The 21,549-nt window shown below is 43.2% G+C and overlaps 1 protein-coding gene across 4 annotated transcripts in view; it reads left to right on the forward strand.

Annotated features, from left to right (window-relative positions):
• The window catches only part of Lrch1 (leucine rich repeats and calponin homology domain containing 1), a 178,992-nt gene that overhangs the window by 108,984 nt on the left and 48,459 nt on the right, over positions 1–21,549 (forward strand). For all 4 annotated transcript variants that reach the window (XM_013114087.3, XM_013114089.3, XM_013114088.3 and 1 more), the window contains exons 5-11: positions 5,236–5,372; positions 6,255–6,382; positions 7,666–7,729; positions 11,100–11,205; positions 13,771–13,886; positions 17,113–17,180; positions 19,107–19,193. In XM_013114087.3, coding sequence (XP_012969541.2) covers positions 5,236–5,372; positions 6,255–6,382; positions 7,666–7,729; positions 11,100–11,205; positions 13,771–13,886; positions 17,113–17,180; positions 19,107–19,193 — 706 coding nt within the window. The remainder of the gene's footprint in view (positions 1–5,235; positions 5,373–6,254; positions 6,383–7,665; positions 7,730–11,099; positions 11,206–13,770; positions 13,887–17,112; positions 17,181–19,106; positions 19,194–21,549) is intronic.

The following is a 21,549-nucleotide window of genomic DNA, read 5'->3' on the forward strand; positions in this document are numbered from 1 at the left end:
AGCCAGGTTTGAGTGTGGCTGAGCGCACCTGCAGGCCTAGCACGGAAGAGATGTGGAGGTAAATGGATCCCTGGAGCTCACTTGCCAGCCAGCCTGGCCAAATCAGTGGGCTGCAGATTCAGTGAGAGACTGGCCTTGTTACATTAACTGTCAGCATGATGTAACCCAGCATTACCTGTAAAGAGTCTCAGGCATCTTTAGCAGGTTGGTTTGTGGCTTTTATATAAGGGGTTGTCTTGATTGCCAATTGATACAGGAGGGTCCATCTCCTTGTGGGCGGAAGCATCCCTAGGCAGGTGGTCCTGGGCTGTGTAAGAAAGGCAGCTAAAGGCAGAGAGGAAAAGAGCAAGCAGCGTTCCTCCATGGTTTCCGTTTCAAGTCTCTGCTTCAGTTCTTAGTCTGACCTCCGTTAACAGTGGACTGTGCCCTGTAAGATGCAAGTCCTCTCCTCCCCTAAATTGCTCTTCACCGGAGTGTGTTACCACAGCCACAGAAGGGAGACTAGAGCATAGGATAGACCCCTGTCCTGTCTCAAATAGTAAAACAAAAGAGAACAAAGGCGAGAGTCATAAAGACACCTGATAGCAAACTCTGCCTTCCACGTGTACATACATGACACGGACAGCATGCATGCATGCGTGCGTGCACACACACACACACACACACACACACACACACACACACAAACTTTAGTTTCATTTCTGTTCCAGTGATAAAATGCCCTGATTTAAAAAAAAAAAAAAACAACTCAAGGAAAAGCAGTTGTTTTAGCTCTTGGTTCCAGGCTCCAGGCCATCATGTGAGGAGATCCCATGGGAAGGGCTTGAGGAAGTTGGTCACGTTGGCAGTCAGTCCAGAGAGAGTGCGTTATGCCTGCTTGCTTGCCTCTCCTGAGCTCATGGCTCCACTCGTGCATAGCTCAGGGACTGTCTCATAGTGAATGGTGCTGCTCACAGTGGGCCGGACCTTCCCACATTAACTGACGTAGGCCGTGATTTTAGGATTTGTGTGTGCTGTTGTAATTGCTGCAGAGTCACATGTTAAGTTGCCCTGCTGTGTATCCACAAGTCATTGTTTCCTTGTAGTCATCACTGTCTCGGGGATTCCCCTCTTCTCACCCTCCCCTCCTCAATGATCCGCAAACTGTGGGAGGAGAAAGTGGAGTATTTCTGTTCCATTTGGGGCTGACTCTCTTACTCCCTTCACCTTGGCCATTTGTAAGTCATCTACTACGTCTCAGATGAGGGTGTAACAGTAAGTCATTATTAGGAGTCAGTTTAATACAATGCCAACTTTTAGCAGAATAATAATAGTAGTTTCTACCCCAGGGCCCATTACCTGTCCAGCCATAGGTTCTTGGCCCTGTCTTTAATGGTGCTAGATATGGGTTTCATCTGTAGGGTGAACTTAAACCCAATCAGAAGGTGATGTCTGAGCCACCAGTGGCCCTCTGTGCTAGTCCAGTCCAGTCATTACTGTAACTCCCAGGGTTCTAAGCTGGGTAAGATGTTGAAGATTACTTTTTTGCTCTGGTAGCATTTCAGGTTGGGTAGTAGGGATGACGCTTCCAGGTCAAGACCAGCTTGGTTTTGCTATGTTCTACAGTTTAAGTACGTTGCCATATTATAGGTCCTAAGGTAACACCAGTTTAACTGCTTTATGTACGTGCATAGATTTCATTTAGGAAGCTTCTACAGTACCAAATTTCTATGACTTTTTGGAAGGCATCTCAGTGCAAGCATGCACGCTTGGAGGCAGCTGGCATTCAATTCGTTTGGGATTTATTAGTGTGGCGTTTTGAAAGCTGCCTAATTTTTGCCATCCTGTTACTGTCCTCTTGTTCATGACATGAAACAGCTTCTGAAACAGTGTGGTAGGTCTCTGTACAGTACACTGTGCTCTATGGTAGAGAGCTCGGGTTTTTTCCCCCTTGCTCATGCTGGCTTGCATTTGAAGAAGAATTAGAAACTACTCTGTAGGATTCATAGCCTTATCTGAGATGAGCTCATAGAAGGAGATTTACTTTTCCCCTGGCTCCTGTGCAGTCTCATTTCTTTGGGTGTGTAAAACTATTTTCCCTAATAATAATAACTATAAATAATAACAGTAACTACAAACAAAATTGTAATTCATAGCACATCTGCACAGTACAACCTTTCAGGCTCGTTATTAAGAAGCCCCTCTACAGTGAAGTGCCTATGATAATCATTATGGAAATGTCACAAATAATTGAGCCCATTTCCAGAAGGGAAAGCCAGTTACATCATTGTGTGGCCATAGTGCGGCACAGGGGAGCGACCACACCTGCTGGGCCTAGGCTTATATTTCTCTCTCCGCTTTCTCTCCTACCTTATGAACATTCTTTTCTCGAAAACAAAAGAAAAGTTACAACCTGCACTGCCTTCCAAAATTATGTTTTCTCAGCTTTGATATCTTAGAACACACCCAAAGCTAAAACTTCAGTTTACGGGAGCGTCCTTTTTAAAAAGAAAAAAAAATCTGAATATCAGGTTTCTTTGTGCCTAGGCCTAGAGAGCTCTGTGGACAAGAGCATTGATGCCACCAGGCGGCCCACCAGTGACCTTCCGTGCTTGCTGACATTTGTTCTCCTGGGGCATCTCTCCTCATATGTTTTCAGTTTAAGGAGGGGAAAAAATAGAAGTTTGCAGCCCACTTTCCCCGATCAGTTTTGTGTGGTGTTACAACTGATGTAATGGGGAGGCCATGCTTCCTTCTTTTAGGACAGGATGGAAGGGACTAAAGGAGTTACTCATTGCCTGTCTTTGAATGGAGAGAGAAATGCAGCGTTCTCCTCCTGTTCCAACTCCTGCTTCTTTCTCTTCCCCTTCCTCTTCCTCCTCTAAATGGTCTTTCTCCTGCTTCTGCTCTATTCTTCCTCTTCTTCTCCTTCTGTTTCTCTTCCTTTTCCTTTCCTCTCTTCCTTTTCTTTCTCCTCCTGCTTGCCTCCCTCTTCCTGTTTTGCTGCTTCTCCACGTCCTCCTTTCCCCCTTCTTGGCTTCCTTCCTTCCTTTATCTAGTCTGACTCGACTTTTCCGGATCCGCCTTGCCAGACTGTCATTTCCTCCCAGCATGACTGCTGTGAGATGGTGGAGTTCTCATTCCCCTACACCCCTGTACGTTGGAACCATGGACAAGGCAGTGGTGGTTGGGAAAGCATCCTTACCTAGTTCACCTGAGAGTTCTCCACTCCCCTGATTACTCCTCCACTCATGCATCATAGTCTTCATTGCAACTGACAAACAATTGCTGGGAACACTTGCTACATAACAGCTATTGTCTAAAAAGCCCCCCCTCCTTTTCCCCCTAACACAGGAATCATAAAAACCATGTCTCCCAGAACAAGGAGTCCCATTAAATTTTGGCACTGGTGAGATAGTTACAGCTTAACTCTAAAATCACCCTGTCCGAGAAACCCTAATCCTTAGCTGACCTACAAACTGTAACATGAAGGCATCTTTCTAGCTTGTCAGTTTGCTTCTTTTTGGTCAAGTTGACACAGGCTAGGGTGCCTCTGGGAAGAGAACCTCAGTTGAGAAAATACCTTCATATGAGTAGCTTGTGGGCAAGTCTGTGGGTGAATTTTCTTGACTGGGGGACTCCAGCCCACTGTGGGTATTACCACCCCTTGGCAGGTAGTCTTGGGTTCTAGAAGGAAGCAGGTGGGACAAGCCTTGAGGAGCAAAGCAGTAAGCAGCACTCCCCCTATGGTGTCTGCGTCAGCTCCTGCCTCCGGGTTCCTGCGCTGTGCTCCTTCATGATGGGCTAGAAGCTGAAATAAGCCCTTGCCCCACAAGGTTGGTTTTGGCCATGGTGTTTATCATAGCAATAGAGACACCAAGGCAGGATCCCATTTCTCCTTTCCTTCCACTCTCATGCTTCCAACACCACAACGTAGCTCTGCCTGTAACTCCTCCCCGTGCCACATCAAAACAACCCTGAGGAGATGGACCTGAGACACGTGTCTTCCCCCACCGGGGATTTGAGCTGCTCTGGGCAGTGAGGACATACAGATTCCTTGGTATGTGTTTTGAAATACAGTCCTGAGTCTGCCATATAGAGCCTGCTTGGACTTCGAGACCTGGGAGTTGGGTGTTCATCTTCCTTCTAGAATTTCGGTCTCATTACTCTGTTCTGGAAGACCAAGTAAGGCACTGAGGTAGGGAAGGCGGAAAGCCCCTGACATTCCCAGGGCCCTGACTTCTGAGAAGAGGCAGCTCTGGCTCCCAGGGAGTGGCGTTGGGGGGCCTAAAGCAATACTGAGAGTTTGATTGACAGTCTCAGCCATGTAGTGGGAGAGGAGGGATTGCTGAGTCTTCCTTTAGGCCACACCCTCCCCTTCAGCTTCTCCCCCTTTGTCTTTGAAACCACTGTGTTTAGCCTCTTATAACTCGCATACCCAAAGTGCTGGTCACTGTTTGGAAGTAACCCCACTGTAGCCACCACCCAGCCAGCTCTGAGATCTGCCGGCGTCACCCTAGGTTCTGGCTCGGCTCAGCCTCGCTTTGCTGTATGGGGATTTTTTTGACTTCATTCCTGGCAGCTGCCAGTGTTGGTTGGAATGCTTGAGATTACTGAGTTTACTGTGCCACTGGGTGGGAACCTCGGACTAAATGCGGCGTCTTCTCCTGTGAGCTACACTGTGGACGACTTCAAAGGCAACAGAATGAAGCCCAGCCATATCAGAATTCTGGGGCCTCTTGGAAAATCCTGAATTAGATAACACTAGGAAAACAAGCAAACACAAATCAAAGCAAACCAACAAAAAAACCTCTGAGAAAATCAGGAACATAGTTACTGAAACTTTCTGGCCCGGTGCCCACTAAGCAACAGTGACTAGGTAAGAATTTTCTGTAGTTAGCATATCATTCATTGTCAGCAAGTGCTTTGGGAAGATGGGCTATAGTAGGACAGACATCGTCTGTGTGACGTGGTTCTTGCAGTTCCTTTGCTGGAAGAAAATTGGCTCTTTAGACAATATGTGTGTCAAGTGTTCCCAGTACAGTTTGTGATGATGGAGCACTTAGGGAAAGATTCCCCTCACTCAGGGAAATATATATGCATGCCATGTATTCCAAACATTAGCACCGCCTACTTTTTGCTAAACCGCTCATCTCCAGATATGCAGAAAGTTAATTTTCGAGTGTGTAGCCACTTGACCCTGCTGTGTTCTGAGTGTCTTTCTTTATTATTGTTTCCTTTTCTCTGTTGTTTCAGAACTAGTAGATCTCCCCTTGGTAAAATTCGACTTTTCCTGCAACAAAGTTCTGGTGATCCCCATCTGCTTCAGAGAGATGAAGCAGCTTCAAGTGCTCCTTCTGGAGAATAACCCTCTGCAGTCCCCTCCGGCTCAGGTGAGGACTGACCCAGAGCCTCGGCCAGGTCTGTGCAGAGCGGCACAAGTGACTGGCCACAGAGCCCCTGTGACTCTCCACAGACCCCAAACCGCACCAGGCAGGATGAGAAGCAGCCCGCGTCCCCCACAGGAAACTTTAACTAAATCTGGCTACTAAGTTACTTCAGGCTGCCTCACATCTGTGCCCACATCTGTAGGCACTGCTTTGAACGATCCAAGGCTAGAATTACACTTTTGATAATGTACTACTCAGTCACACATTTGAAGCTTTTCATAGGGTATATGGACTACAAAGGGGGTAATATGTTACTTATTAGAATGTTAGCAGGGTAAATGGAATTTACATATCTTAAATATGATTGTTGATTTTTATTGAGACAGGGATCAAGCTCAACATAAAACTGAGAACACGAGACACACACACACACACATATATATGTATGTATATACTTCTGTGTACAAATGAAATTATTTTATAGTTTACTTTCTTTTTCAATAGTGTAACGACTTATTAAATCTATGGTTATCTTTTTAACTCTTAGTTGCTCTCTTTGGACGTGAAAATACATTTTTTGTTTCCTCTTGTAGTTTGACTATTACCAATATTGTCTGAGATTTATAAACTTTACACTATTGTCTTTCAAATATGTTTTTGTTCAAATTTAGCAGTTTCCAAAGCTTAGCGATTTCTTGAGCTTGATTTTCTGTTTTAAGTAGAATTTGGAGGGAACAGTCCTGAGGATTCTTGTGTGTTTAGTGTCCCTTGTTAGGTGGTTACTCACCATGACATTCTGAAGATTAAATTACACGATCAGGGACCTGGGACTTACATTTTGTTTTGTCACTGAGAACTGAATCTGCGTTGCTGATTTCTCTGTAGATTTGTACAAAAGGCAAAGTGCACATATTTAAGTACCTGAGCATACAAGCGTGCCAGATTAAGACGACTGACCCCCTGTACCTCCACACCATGGAGAGGCCTCATTTGCACCAGCATGTAGAAGACAGGTGAGTTAATGCTTTCCTTCCTGAGAGAGCCTGCTGAGAATGTGCTTAATGTACCTCCACACCATGGAGAGGCCTCATTTGCACCAGCATGTAGAAGACAGGTGAGTTAATGCTTTCCTTCCTGAGAGAGCCTGCTGAGAATGTGCTTAGTCACAGATGCCCAGGAATCCGGGAGCCAGAATCCATATGCTTCACTTGTATGATTCACATTTATGACTTAGAGCTTGAGATGATAATAATGGTATACAAAAAAAATGATGCTAGAGAGAATCTCTAATATCTCTAATCTAACTCATCCGTAATCAGTTCTTCCTAAATACATGTGTGGATGCTCATAACCAAGATCTAGAATGGATTTTTATGTGTATAGATAGCATAGCTATATTAAACTCTATTGTAAAACATTACATTTCTAAAAATGGGTGCTGCTAAGCTGGGCGTGGTGGCATACACCTGTAATCCCAGTAATTAGGAGACCGAGGTAAGAGGATTGCGAATTTTAGATCAGTCTGAGCTGTATGTTTGCAAGTATAGCAAGATCCTGTCTCAAACCTGCTGTTCTTGATTTTAATGACTGTATCCAGCTGAAAGGTTTTTGGAATTACCGAATTTTAACACCATTAAGACCTGCGGGCTTCAGTTTTTAAAGTACAGTGTAAATAATTTTTTCCTATTTCTTGTTTCATATGGAAGTCTTAGCATCCTCCCAAGCATCCTTGGGCCGTTTGTGTTATAAAACAGGCCATGAGCATCAAGAGACTAGGATTGCCTCAGTAACACTAAAAGAACAGATTCTCCTGGAGACTTCTCCAGGGCAGAGATCTTTTGCTTTGCTTTTTGCTAAATAGGGTGACTTGAAATCTTACACCACTCTAATGGCATTTTCAAAATAATGCTCTAAGTATATATTGATTATTTTGCATTTATATTACCAGGTATAATTAATCACAGGAAAGGTTTTCAAAATGATTGAAAATATTTTATTACCTATGAGATAAAATAATTATATATCTTGCTAATTTTTATATATAGCAATAAAATAAAAGTGGTAACTGTTTCAAGGAAGTAAGTTGCCCCTCAGAGGAAGAAGCCCAGAGCACAGAGAATTTATGATGTCCTTAGTACGTGTGTACAGTTCTCATTATGCCTTTGTTGCCACATAATAATAATGATAAATTGTATATGATGAAGTCATTACATTATTAATCGGTGTATCTTAGTGTCAACTTTGTGATATTTAATTTTTTTCTCAAACAAATTCAATGATGGTGACATCTACCCAGTAAGAAGGATTCTGATTCGGGAGTTGGAAGTGACAATGGAGATAAGCGGTTATCTGCCACCGAGGTAAGTCTGGTGACCACTTTATTGTCATTTGTCCTGGGCCCATCCCTCTGTGTCCACTAAAGTCTTGTTTTGGAAGAAGACACTGGTATGCTTGCATGATTGTGATTGACAGTTCAATCACATCTGTGAACGCAGCTTGCAACCCCTAAGGGTCATGTATATATTAGCTGCTGTCACTCTGCATAGCTTTTTCTTTCGGAAATAACTCAAAAGTAGAGTCCCTGTCTTTTTCTTTTCCCACTCCCACATTATCTAGGATATTCTTCAATACTAAGTAAATATAATGAAAGGGCCAAGTCCTGTGCAAGTATGAAGCACTTTATAAATAAAACCTGTCTTCAACAGTACCTTAGAGAATCGTGCTTATTCGGAAGTGTTAAGGAATCAAATGTGCACTGTTTGAGTAGCTTATGCACAGAAATATTTGCAGCTAGCCATTGTGGTTTTAAAATGGCTAAGTTGATGTGTACATGTATGTTCAGAGGATGCATCTGTGTCCCAATATGTGTGGAGGCTAGAAGGCAATTCTTTCCCTCCTCCATGTGGGTTCCAGGACTGAATTCAGGCAGGTCTTCAGACTCCGCACCAAGCACCCTTACCTGCTGAGTCCTCTCACTGACCTTTACCTACTGTTTTTAAAACGTTATTTGTATTTCTGACACTTGAGCTGTATTCTGTTTAGAAAATTAAATTTATTTGAAAACTCAACCAAATCAGTCTGGCGTGATCATGCTTCTATAGTGATAGAGCAAACCATTTGTTTCTTTTGTTTGTTTCTTGAGACAGGGTCTCTCTGTGTAGCCCTAACTGTCCCAGAGCTCACTCTGTAGACCAGGCTAACCTTGAGCCATCGATTCACCTGCCTTTGTCTCCTGAGTGCTGGATTAAAGGTGTAGACCACACCACCCAGCCACCATTCACACCTTTATTGCCTCGTGGATGGTCTGTTAGATCCTACGGGGTATCCTTGAGTTTGCAATGATTATCAGGTCAATTACTTCATCTAAAGAAATCACATTTTCATTGAATGCGATTTCAGGATTTTTTTTCTTCTCTTCTGGTTTTGAGCTTTATTAAGCAGAAAAGTTTATTTTCCTCAGAAGGTAAGGTGTGCTATAAAGGTGCTATATATAAAGCAGCCTAAAAACTGGTGACTAGAGAGATGGATTGGTTAGTCTTGTAAAATGCTAGCTGTGAAGCATGAGGACTGGAGTTCAATCCCCAGAGCCTCTATAAAAGCCAGGCTCAGAAGCACAAGCCAGCAATCTCACCGTGAGGAAGAGAGAGACCAGAGGAGCCCCGGAGCTATAGCCCAGCCAGCCCAGCTAAATAGTGGGCTCCAGGTTCAGTGAGGGGACCCTGTCTCAGGAAGAATGTGGAGAGCGAGGAAGGGAGATTGCCAGCATCGACCTCTGGTCTCCAGATACTTCACACAGAGGACCATGCACATGCATGTATGTGCGCACGCACGCACGCACGCACGCACGCACGCACGCACGCACGCTCTCTCTCTCTCTCTCTCTCTCTCTCTCTCTCTCTCTCTCTCTCTCTCTCTCTCTCTCTCTCTCTCTCTCTCTCTCCCCCTCCCTCTCTCTCAAATTCGACAGCATTTTTCTGATGAAGAAGTTTTTTAAAAAACATTTTGAAGAAGAGTTAGTAGGAAGAAAAAGGCGTCCAGTGTCAGTGTAAGAAAACGACCCCCATGAAGCCACATTGACAGCTGGCTGTGGCTCCGGGGGGTGGGGTGGGAGTGCTGAACACATTGCTTTCTGTGTTGCAGTCTGTTTAACCTCTTGGACTTCATGAAAACTCATAAGTCCCCTCACATGGACCATTGTTGCAGAAACTACCCACCCTGGACTTAGTTTCCATGAAATTAAAACAAGCTCTCCTTTATTTCTCTCATAAGAGTAATTAAGTTCATTAATAAAACACCACACAAAGAGCTTCATTATCCTTCTCCACTTGCAAGTAGGATGCTAATAGCATTCTGAAGGGAGCCCAAGGATTTACTCTCCCCCTTTAATTAGAATGCATATCTTTGGACTTCTGCTAGCTCTAAGGGTAGGAGGTGGATGGGAGGGAAAGAGGACTGCAGGAATGACTATAATTCAGTAGGATGCAGTTCATGAGTCTCTCCTTTGCCTTTCTCTGAGCCTCATTGTCTAAGCACACCTCAAAAATACTTTTTTTTTAGAGTGATAAGGTTTTTGATAATACCGCATGGTGTGTTATTTGTAAATGTTTTGGTCACCATCACTCCCGCACATAAACCTCATTGTCGGAGTCAGCAGTCACACCTGTACCTTTTCTCTGATGGTTGTCATTGCCTGATTGATTTCACATTGAAACAGTAAATGCATATTTCCCCAAGATAATTAAGCAAGAACTTGTAGGGATCTGTGAATCTTGGTTTGCTGAGTGAAATCCATGCTTGCCTTCTGCCCATTTCTAAACAGTCTGTGCATGTGTCCAAGAGTCTTGAAGAGAGCTACAAAACTTGAGGAACCAGCCACATACCAATATGCTCTGGGGAGGTCCTGCTCCTTGTGACTTTGATGCTTGTCACCTGTCGCTAAACAGCAACACCAAAACAGAGATGGGAAAATAAATGATGATCTATACCTTAATGTGTGAACCACAAATTTTTTTGAAAAACATTGTCAGCGAGTGTGGTAAAGGAGACACCGGAGACAATTAACTTCCGTTACTTCATAAAACTTTTTGCTCTGAGAGTTGCAAAGAACATCTGCTCCTTATATATAATATCCAGCAGACCTGTCATCTGCCTGGTGCTGCTTCTGCAAAACCACAGTGTAGTTTTGGTCAGTCAGCCTTTTATCAGACCTCAAGGTGCCTCTCTTGGTAAGAGTATGGCTTAGGGCTTAGTTTGTCTGCAAACACTGCAGTTATATTGGGTCCTTTAGTGCCTGTGGCTGTAAGCTCAGAATGGGAGGAACCCGAAGAGACTTCAGGCCAAAAAGCATGTGTGTGCCCGAAGTGACTTCAGGCCAAAGCATGTGTGTACCCGAGGTGACTTCAGGCCAAAGCATGTGTGCAGAGGTGTGTACACAGTGTTAGCATTGTACCTCTGTACTCACAGCCAGCTCTCATTCATAAAGTGGCGCTCACTGGCTGTCCTGAAAGTCTCACTCACATGAATAGCCACTCTCCTGAGTTCAGACAGCACCATCAGGTTGCTATTTCTGAGTTTGTATAGGTAGATTTTTATCTCTGTCTTCTACTTAATATACTGTTTGTTAGGGTCAGGGTGCTGCTTTCTTACAGAGTTCTTTTTATGTGCATCGACAACACTGCTTCCTTGAATGACATGATTCCCTGGTTTTTTTTTTTTTTTTTTTTTTTTTAGCCTTCCGATGAGGACACAGTTAGCCTCAATGTTCCCATGTCAAACATCATGGAGGAAGACCAGGCCATCAAGGAGGATGCCTGCCATCATCTGACCCCAGCCAAAGGTCTGAGAGAGATGGGTATAGAGAGCGCTTGCTTTGTAGGTTTGGACACAGGGTTTACAGCACCACTTATGGATGCGGAGATGATGAGTTTACTCTTTATATCGCACATACTGTGAGACAGCACAGGGACGGGTTTCATTTCAAGTCCCAAACTCTAGATAGCTCTTCTATCTAGTCTACTGCTGGGGAGACCAAGGCTCAGAGAGTTTATATGGCTTACCTGTGGTTTCACAAGCCAGCTCTGCTCCTCACAGCTAGTAGTAGAGCCCTCATCCTGAAGATTATAGGAGAGTCTTTAAATTCATTTTTGAAAAGAAAATATTGATATGATAGATAGGACTTAGGATAACTCTAGCTGCTGCCATAAAATATCCAGATCTTAGTGATAGTCCAAATAGAAGCTGGCAGACAACTGCCCTCCAAGCATTGATTGGCAGACCAAGGCTCCATTCATCACCTTTAGCATGGACTCCCAGAATCTCCATATCCATGTGTGTTAAGCTAGAAAGGCAGAACATGGAGGTTCTTGGGGATGGGAGGTTGTGGGCTGGGCCTTGCAGTGTCCATCATTTATAAGACATATTTCTTTCCATGGTCTCATCTAATACACTTGAGGGTGGAAAATGCACTTGAGGTATGGGTGTGAGGAATCTGTTGGACTGTAACCAACTCAGTTTGTCTCATCTGTCCCCAGGAATGACAGTTAGACTAGGTCTAACTTCTTTGTAACTCATGTTCTTTAACTTTTTGATAACCATCAAGTGATCACTGAACACTGTAGCTTGAATGCCTCCTTAATCCTTGTAAGAGGCATATTGTCATATATCATCGTGACAGTATTTTAATGGCACTTGTTTGCTCAATGACGTTAAAAGAAAATATTGAAATTTACTGTTCATGATTTGTGATAGAGACTGGAGAATGATGTACGGGAAGTGTAGATCTGTATCAATGATAGGTCAGATCCTAGCATGCTTACTTTCTTTAAATTTTTTGTTAGATTTATTCATTTTATTTTATGTGTGTACATGTTTTGCTTACATGTATGTCAGCACACCATGTGCGGGCCTAATACCTGCAAGGTCAGAAGATGCCATTGGTTCTCCCACGACTGGAGTTACAGATAGTTGTGAGCCACCGTGTAGATTCTAAGTGCTGGGAATGGAACCAGAACCTGGGTCTTCCATAAGAGCAAAGGCACTCATAACTCCCAAGCCATGCCTGCAGTCCCTACAGTGTTCTTCTAAATGATTACAGAGACATTTTAAAGCCACTTAGACATTTCCATGTTTTCTTTCCCCTCTCCCATTTAGGACATTTGTATTTCACTGTGTTTGCTTGAAACAAGGTCTTCCTGCATAGCCTAGGCTGGCCTGGAACTTTCTTCCTGCCACAGCCTCTCCAGTGCTGGGACTGTAGATGAACACCACCTGAGCCTTAGATTTAGATTGTTATTTATTTATTTTTCAACATTTTTAATGAATTATTTATTCCTATTTTATGTGCAATGGTATTTTGCCTGCATGTGTGTCTATGTGAGGGTATTGGATCCCCTAGAATAGAATTACAGACAGTTGTGAGCTGCCATGTGGGTGCTGGGAATTGAATTTGGGTTCTCTGGAAGAGCAGACAGTGCTCTTAACCACTGAACCATCTCTCTAGGACCATAGATTTAGATTTTAAATTTAGAACTTGAAAGTAGCATTAAACATAGAGTCTATGATAGAAACTATACATGACCTGAAAGTATAACTGTATACTTGCATACAAATATAACTGCTACTGTATTCATTCATATAAATCTTGCAACAAAATGCAGTATGTTTGAGACAGATTTTTGAAGTGAAATAATTAATTTCTAGTAAGCTCCCCCAACCCCCTGACATGGGTATCTTTCAGACTTAGTATTTAAAGGATACCTGCTTTCTCCTGTCTGAAGAGTCCTCTGTGCTGTCCCTTTGTCTGCACTGAGCCTGCTGGGACGGATGAATTCTACCCCATCATGCTCTTGCTTCTGGAGGGCCTTTCTTGGGGGTAATTTCTATTGTGATAGGATTTGGGGTTCTTGTCTAGCCATGTCCCACATTTTCTTAGGATTATTGGTTGTTTAAGGGCAGAAGTCATGTAATCCCGCAAGTGTACATGCAGGGACATACTCTGCGGCACGATGCTTCCCGTGGAACAGCTGGTCAGTACCCTCTGTTGAACTTAGAATTTGTAATAACCAGCTACATTCTGCTGAGAGCATAAAAACTCTTCTTTGTAATTGTCTCGGTTCTTTAAAAACATGAGGAGGTATTTCATTTCTTTCATGGGGAGTTTAGTTGTGATCAGCCTTGACTTCTAATATTCAGTTTGGGGTCTTGTTTATTTTCTATTTCTTCTTCTCCCGTGTTTAACTTTTGCCTTGCATTCTACAGGGAAGAATAAGTATGGTTATTCCTGGTCTCCCATAGGGGATGAGGGAGGGGCTGGAGCAGTCCTCTGTGTGTTTAAGGACCTGTGCTTTGTACTTCTGTCATTAGGAAGTCATGCTTTCTTCCTTCCTCTGTGTTTTCCTGACAGGAGAATTTCAGCCGGAGCCTTCCCTTTTGGGTGACAGCAACAGCTCAGGACAAGAAAGAGACCAGTTTGCTGATGGAGCAGATGCTCTTCACCCGGGATTTATGAACTATATGAAGGCAAGATTTTTTTTTTCCCAACTCATTTTCCTCTGCTTGGCCCCTTAGAATTCAGGTTCTAAGATTTTAGTCCACCTTTCCAGTCCAACTTACTGTCTGCTCCCGAAGCCTCCAGCACATCTTCTCAAAGCTCAACTTGTCTGTGTCGGTCATTGGCAACTTGCCCCAACTATGCTTGTCTGTGGATGCTCTGTGTGTGTGTGTGTGTGTGTGTGTGTGTGTGTGTGTGTGTGTGCGCGTGCATGCGCGTGTGCAGTACATGCACACGGTTTACATTCTGCTGCCAGCTATTTTCTTTTTTTTTTTTTTTTTTTTGTATTTTGAGACAGGGTTTCTCTGTATTATTTCAGAGGCTGTCCTGGAATTGGTCTCTGTAGACCAGGCTGGCCTCGAACTCACAGAGATCCACCAGCCTCTGCCTCCCGAGTACTGGGATTAAAGGCATGCGCCACCACTGCCCGGCTACCAGCTATTTTCTTAGAGCACAAATCTGATTATTACTCTCAGATTTCTCTCACAAGGATCTCCCACATTTGACCCCTGTCTGTCAGCTCCAGGGGATAGTGAGAGTCCTGAGAACATCATGGGAAAATGATTTTGTCTTCATTTCCTCGAGAGTTTCCCTTAGGTTCAGACTATAAAGACAGAACACTTGAAAATTTGGAAGATTCAAACTCCAATTCAAATTCTGATGGAAATAAAAGTAATTAGTAAAGCATATTGTCCCCTGGATTCAGAGTTCCAGGATGCCAAGGACTCTGGAAATGACTGCTGTAGAGGGTGGATCCTGTGGGCAGATATTCAAGGAGTAAGCATGTGTTAACTTGGATTTCTCTTTTGTAGCCTTATACCTAAGGACCAATGAGCATGCAGTACTGCCCAGCTCTGTAGTTGTAGAATCCTTTCTTATTTCCGGAATTGGCATCTGGTGCTTTTGTTATTCTGGTCAGTTTTTATCTCTTGTAATAGTTAGATTGTATGAAACCACTATGCATATTAAATTATCTGGTACTGAGCCAGTCTGCTTAGAGAAAATACCAACGGATTTCTGAGAGCCTTTGGTTATCTTGTCAGTCAGTACAAAGCTTGGTTTTGTGTGTGTGTGTGTGTGCTTTGTTTTGACTCTGTTTCGTTTTAGAAACTCCTGGCTCAGGGTCGTCAGGCGTGCCTTAATGTGGAGATAGGTTTTGAGAAATACGTTGTTATAGAATGTCATCACTGTGCCCTTGGCAACCTCAGATCGCTACAGCATCATTAGCAACATAACCTTCCGTATGACTGCCTGTTACCGGTTTATTGGTACTGAATTCACTGTCACTGTCATGAGTACCTGAATAAAACTTATCTAACATGTCTTTTCTTATTGAGGTACCTTGTAGTTGTCTTAGAACGACTATGCAGCATCTCAGCAGAGGCCTATTTTGAACTGTGAAATCATTTAAAAAAAACACAAAAATAAGAAAATGTGCACAGAGTGGACCAATAGCAATGATTTTTCCGTTTACACCATGAGAATTAGAGTCAGAAGGCAGAGAGCTCTTTATCCCGCCTCACCTGGAGCCCTGCATGTGTTTAGTGTTGTGTTTGTCAGTCACTCTGTGTGTGTGTCTGTGTGTGTGTGCGTGTGTGTGTGTGTGTCTGTCTGTCTGTCTGTATCTCTGTGTCTGTGTGTGTTACTCAGAAGTACCTCGAGCACTGCTTTGGAGACTACAGGTGAATTTTTGTTGAGTGAGCCAGTTCTTGAATGCTGCCTAATTTGCAAAAAGAAAGAAAGAAAAGAAAAGAAAGAAAGGAAGAAAGAAAGAAAGAGAGAAAGAAAGAAGCCTCAGTTAGCCAATGTCAGCCTGTTCTGTGTTCTGAAGGAAAAACTACGTGCTTTGGCAACTTTTCATTTTGAAGCTGAAAATTAAAGGAAACCGTGTCTCCACTAATTGAAACCTAGAAGAACTAGTACACGTTTCTTTGGATGTAACATCTGGAAGTCTGTTTTCATGGATTTCACTGTCATTTGCAGAGTGACACACATCGGTTTATATGTTGATTATTGAACTGTGAAAGTCCAATTGGTACAGTAAAAGTCTGAGTGTTTCTTTTGAAACTTCAGGGGAAGTCTGGTCCTAAAGACACACCAGAGCCAATGGTAATATGCCCCTGCATGCTACAGTCTGCTCTCTTTCCCTAGTAGGGAAATGTGCCCACTGCAGGGTGGCTCTCTGCCAGGGTTGGCCCCGCCAGGACATTTTCCTTGTCTGAGGAGAAGGCCCAAGGAAACACATGGAAGGCTCTCAGTGGACACAGCTCCCCAGGGTTCACTCGCACAGCAGCATCTCTGGAGAACTCTGGTGTAGGAGGCTCAGGGAAACATTTGAGTGCCCTCTGAATTTGTTCACATAAGACTATTGAATTCAGTGTAGGGCTTTTTTCTATTGTTAAATACTAGTAAGTTGAATTAAAGAAGGAACTCAAGTAAAATTTATGATTTTTTAATCCTTAATTTTCTAAGGGTTTTTTGTTGTTTTTGTTTTTCAGTTAGGGATTCTCTGTGTAACAGCTCTGGCTATCCAGGAGCTCCTCCTTCCTCTGCCTTCCTGAGCTCTGGGATTAATGGCATATCCCATCACTACCCAGCTAATTTTCTAACTTGTAATTGTGGTGTAAAATACATACAAAAATAAAATCTTTAACCTATTAAAAATTTTGAGGCAAGGTCTTGATAGGTTGCTTAGGTTGACCTTGAACTCACGATCTTTCTGCCTTATTTGACCTTCCAAATGCTGAGTTGTAAGTGTACATTCCCTCAACCCCCGCCCCAATAAATCCTCTTAGCCACAGTTCAGTGTTACAGTGCAGTCTGTGTTAAGTACATACATGTTGTTACAGTGTTCTGTTACCTCCAAAGCCCTTCGGAACTGAGATTGTGTACCCACCAAATCTGTCCCACCCTGCCTCCTGCCTCTGGCAGTCACTGTTTTATGTTCCATCTCAATGAATACTGTAAGTTCCTCCCTCACATGGGTGAATCATGCAGTGTGTATGTGTGTGTTGTGTTATTTCATCTTTGAGGTTTTCTGTATGTAGTGTAAAGAATATTCCATTATATATCCATAGCATATCAACAGTACCTGGTTTGTTTTCGCCTTTTGGCTCTTGTGAATTACAGTGCCGCGGATATGGGTTGGGACCAAAGTTACCTCTCCATTACACATCCCATGTGCTCTGTCTGCAGGACCAGGCGGGAGACTGTGAAGAGCTATTGCGGATAGAAGAGGATGCTCATTGGCACATGGAGGGACTGTGAGTGCCTGGGCTGGGTCATGGGTCACCACTCCTCTTCAGGCACACTGGCAGTCCTGTCCTCATAGATTTTGGTCCGCTTTCCTTTGGGTAAGCCTAGAATCTTCCCAGGCATACTGATAAGAAGTTGCCAGTTTTCCTATGACTCTTGTTACAGTACTGGGCCATATAGTGTCTCTTCATTTGTGCTCTTATAAGGGAATAGCACATAGACTAGGTGACATGGAAGCTTATTTGGCTTGCAGTTACAGAGGCTCAGAAATCCAAGATCAAGGGAGTGTATCTAGTAAGAAACTGTCCCATGGGAAGAGAGAGTATGAGACAGAACTGAGCTCCTGTGGGTAAGGAGGCATCTCCAGCAATAATGGCACCCATTGCACCCTTCAGGGGCTCTAGATTCCTTCACGAAGATGCCATGGCTAACACTGCTGCCTTTGGCATTGAGTTTTCTACACATAAAGTTTGGAAGGTACATTCAAACCACTGCACAGCACAAAGTTATATTTATTTGTTGGCCTTGAGTTTTATCTGACTCGATATTGTCAATAAAAAAAGTAATAGCAAGAATGCCTTCTACTCTTCTTCCATTTTGTTTGAAGAAGCAATAGCCAGGATGAATATCAGAGCCAGTCCTTTCAACCAGATCTTCTGGTTCAAATCATTGAAAAGCATTTCTTCAATGTCCTGATTGCCAATCTACTAAGTGCCATACGTAGTACATTTTAAGTTCGGCATGCCTGGCACTGTTTTATTTCATAGGCCAAAGCTCAGTTCATATTTTCAGCAACCCTATAAGCTCTGTTGGCTGCCATATTGCAGATGATGAAATTAGGGCACAGATTGAGGATGCTCTTGTCTCCAAGACTACAGAAGGCTTACATTTGACTCCGAGGAATCTGGTACCAAATGAAAATCTATTTTTCTCTACTGTACATAAAGATTTACTTGGCAAGATGCCTGGGAGACCAGATAAGTGTCTCACCAGCAAATGAGTCTCTTCCAGGAAGTTGACTTGGTACCTGTAGTATAATGTAGATATTTAGTTCATAGGCTTTTTGCTTTCTGTGGTCTGGGATATATAGTCCTTGACCTTCCACTATACTTTGTAAGGATTGCTTTTTCCTTAAAAAGGACTGGTGCAGTTGTTAAAAATGTTCTCTACTGGTAGGAATTCATTGACCTACATTGTGTGGCAAGAACAGCCAACTGTAATCAAATTTCTGCTGCTGGGAAGTCCCTGTGTGCCATTCTGTTCTACCGGCTCCTTGTTGGGTGGAAGGCCAAGGAGCTTGGTTTACTGTAGCAGCATGCTATCACAAGGAAAGAGAACTGAAGCCAGAGAAATCTTTGGAAAACCATTTTCAGTTTCCTATCTTTTCTTAACCCTGGCTAGAAAGTCAGGATTATTCGTAGAGCTCCCTAGAAGGCCTGTCTTTACAGGAGGTAGGGCTTGCTCAGGTGTGTTGGGCCTGGTGTGTTTCTTAAGCTCCACAGTTGATTTCCCTGCATTAAAGGATCAGGGTTGGAGCCACTCCCCACACTGAGCCCCTTGTGCCATAAAAGTGATAATGCCTGGCCATGCTTGGAGCCAGCGTTGGAAGTCTCAGAACCAATATAGCTCTACTCAGGGGAGCCCTTCCAGGAAATCTTATAGAACTAAGGGAAGTGTGGAGTCCCACCATCCTTGTCCATTGCCTGCCTGGCCACGAGAGCAGGTGAGTCCTGCTATTCTAGAGTTGAACCGGACCTTCTCTGCCCAGGTTCTTCTCCCATCTCCATAGGACCCAATTTTCAGGATACTGACATGTCTTCACTACAGTATTGAGTTCATCGAAATCATTTTTAGGAGGTTGGTGGAGTTTTGCCAGGAGGTGCTTAGGATGTTTTGGTAGTTATTCTGCATTCATACTTGGTTTTGTGTTACAGACTAGAGTCATCCAAAGATCAGGATTTGGATATAGCAATGATTGAGCAGCTGAGAGAAGCAGAAGGTTTGCTTCAGGATCCCAACGGGTATGCATGTCTATTCCTGGCCCGGATTTTGTGTGTAAATGAAGCGTACTAAGTTACTGAGCACATTACTTCACTCTAAAATATTTATACCCAATTTGGTCTTCATGAAAGCATTAACAAAGTGAAGTCATTTAATTGCCTGTTTCCCAAGATTCAAAAGTGTAGAAGAGTCAAATTTTGGTAGCAATTGAGATAAGTTTCTATCTTCTTAATTTTTAGCAATTGGTTCTTACCTCTGGTGACATTCATATAGGATGCTTAAGATCATTTACAGAAAGCGGAACTATGATAGAAGTACAAAAACATAGGCAAATTCTACTAAAAATAGAAACTTAAAACTTTTGTGTATTCCTGATAGTGCCAGACATATGATAATCAACCTATATATTTCTAAAGATTTGGGTTATAGATTCCTTTTAAAATTTGAATTGGACTTGTGTGTGTGTGTGTGTGTGTGTGTGTGTGTGTGAGAGAGAGAGAGAGAGAGAGAGAGAGAGAGAGAGAGAGAGAGAGAGAGAGAGAGAGAGAGAGAGAGAGAGTTATATAATGTAATTTCCATAGACAAAGCTCCTTTTTAGTCCAACAAATCCGATGTGGGACACTAACTACATGACCACTACAGGAATAGACCTAAATCTCCTCTCTGATCATCTGAATTGTTCAGGAGTCCTAGGAATGTGAGTGTGATGGGATCTTACACATCACTTTTAACTGGAATTTATAAACAAGGTGGTTCATGAGTCCAGGTAGAACCTTACTCAGTGTTGTCTGGCCCTGAAAGAATAATGGCATGTCTGTTTGTGTATGACTGGAAATCTTCAGCAAGTGAACAAAAGCCATCTAAGGTTTTTACAGTTACACTTACTGTGCTTATGTAAGAGAGGGAACAAGAGTGGGCACAAGGGAGTGAGCTAGCACACTCTGCAGCATGTGTATAAGGTTCATAGGACAACTCGGAGAAGTCTGTTCTCCTTCCACCATGAGGATCTCGGGATTGAACTCTGGTCAGACTTGGCTGGGAGCACCTTTCCCCGGTGAACCATTTCGGTTGCATGTGTGCATGTGTGCATACATAGAATCAGGAAGTAGCGTGACTGATGCTATCAGCAGACTTTGAGTCACCCGGAAACTGGTTTTGACCCAGCTCCAGCATCAGAATCCCATTTTTTCATCTGTAAGATGGGTCTGCAAAGTAGAGAATCCACTTGCCTCTTAGGGTTGTAAGGAAACTAACTTGGTGAAACATTCCAAAAGTCACCTTAGTAGTATGTAAGCAATGTTTAAAAATACGTGGACCTTTCAAATGACTTGTGAGAATTTACCTTAAGGAACAAAGGGACAGGAACTATTTCAGTTGGTAAGGGATGGATATTTTTAACAGCAATATTTAGGAAAAAAAAAGGAACTTTAATTATACATTATGGCCATTGATAAAATAGAATGTCATGTGGTTCATAACATTATTGTTAGTTTCCATTGATGCTGAAGTTAATACTAACTTCTAAAAAGTTTTTTTTTTTTCGAGACAGGGTTTCTCTGTAGCTTTGGAGGCTGTACTAGAACTCACTTTGTAGACCAGGCTGGCCTGGAACTCACAGAGATCCGCCTGCCTCTGCCTCCCGAGTGCTGGGATTAAAGGCGTGCGCCACCAACGCCCTTCTAAAAAGTTTAACTTAAAAAATGCATAGTTTGAGCTCAGTTATAGATACAGAATTGGGTTCCAGTTTCATAAGAGACTTAAACAAATCTGGAAGGAAATATATTTTGCTGCGGCTCCTTCAAAGCTCCCCTGTGTTCTAGACTCAGTTGATTCTCAGTGGTCAGTTCTGAGTTGGTCCTTGGTGGCCTCCATACACATGGACAGTGAGATGAGGAGGCCAGAGGATTGACCCAGGGTTGGGAAAGACCCGAGCTGCTAGTGTCCCATCCTCTGATGAAGTGACTACAATGGGAGGGCGTGGCCAGCTGAGGAATGAGTCCTAGTTTTGTGGAAGTAGCTTTGCCCTGCTGTGTGGCTTAGGACCCAGTCATAAGACAGAGTGACTGGGAGGAAAGACTGCATTTGGGCCACACTTTCCTCCTCTGTTGGAAAGTAGGTTGAGTTGGTATCCTCTAGATGAGTGGTTCCGGACGACCCTTTTGAGGGGCCTCTAAGGACTCTTCACAGGGTCACCTAAGACCACCTTCATATCAGGTATTTACATTACAATTTGTAACAGTAGCAAAATTACAGTTATGGAGTAACAATGAAAGCAATTTTATGGTTGGGGGTCATCTCAACATGAGGAATGGTATTAAAGGGTCACAGCATTAGGAAGGTTGAGGACTCCTGAGTTAGACCAACTCCTCACAACTC

Source organism: Mesocricetus auratus, unplaced genomic scaffold (assembly GCF_017639785.1).
Source record: "Mesocricetus auratus isolate SY011 unplaced genomic scaffold, BCM_Maur_2.0 Super-Scaffold_2245, whole genome shotgun sequence".
Classification (NCBI taxonomy): domain Eukaryota; kingdom Metazoa; phylum Chordata; class Mammalia; order Rodentia; family Cricetidae; genus Mesocricetus; species Mesocricetus auratus.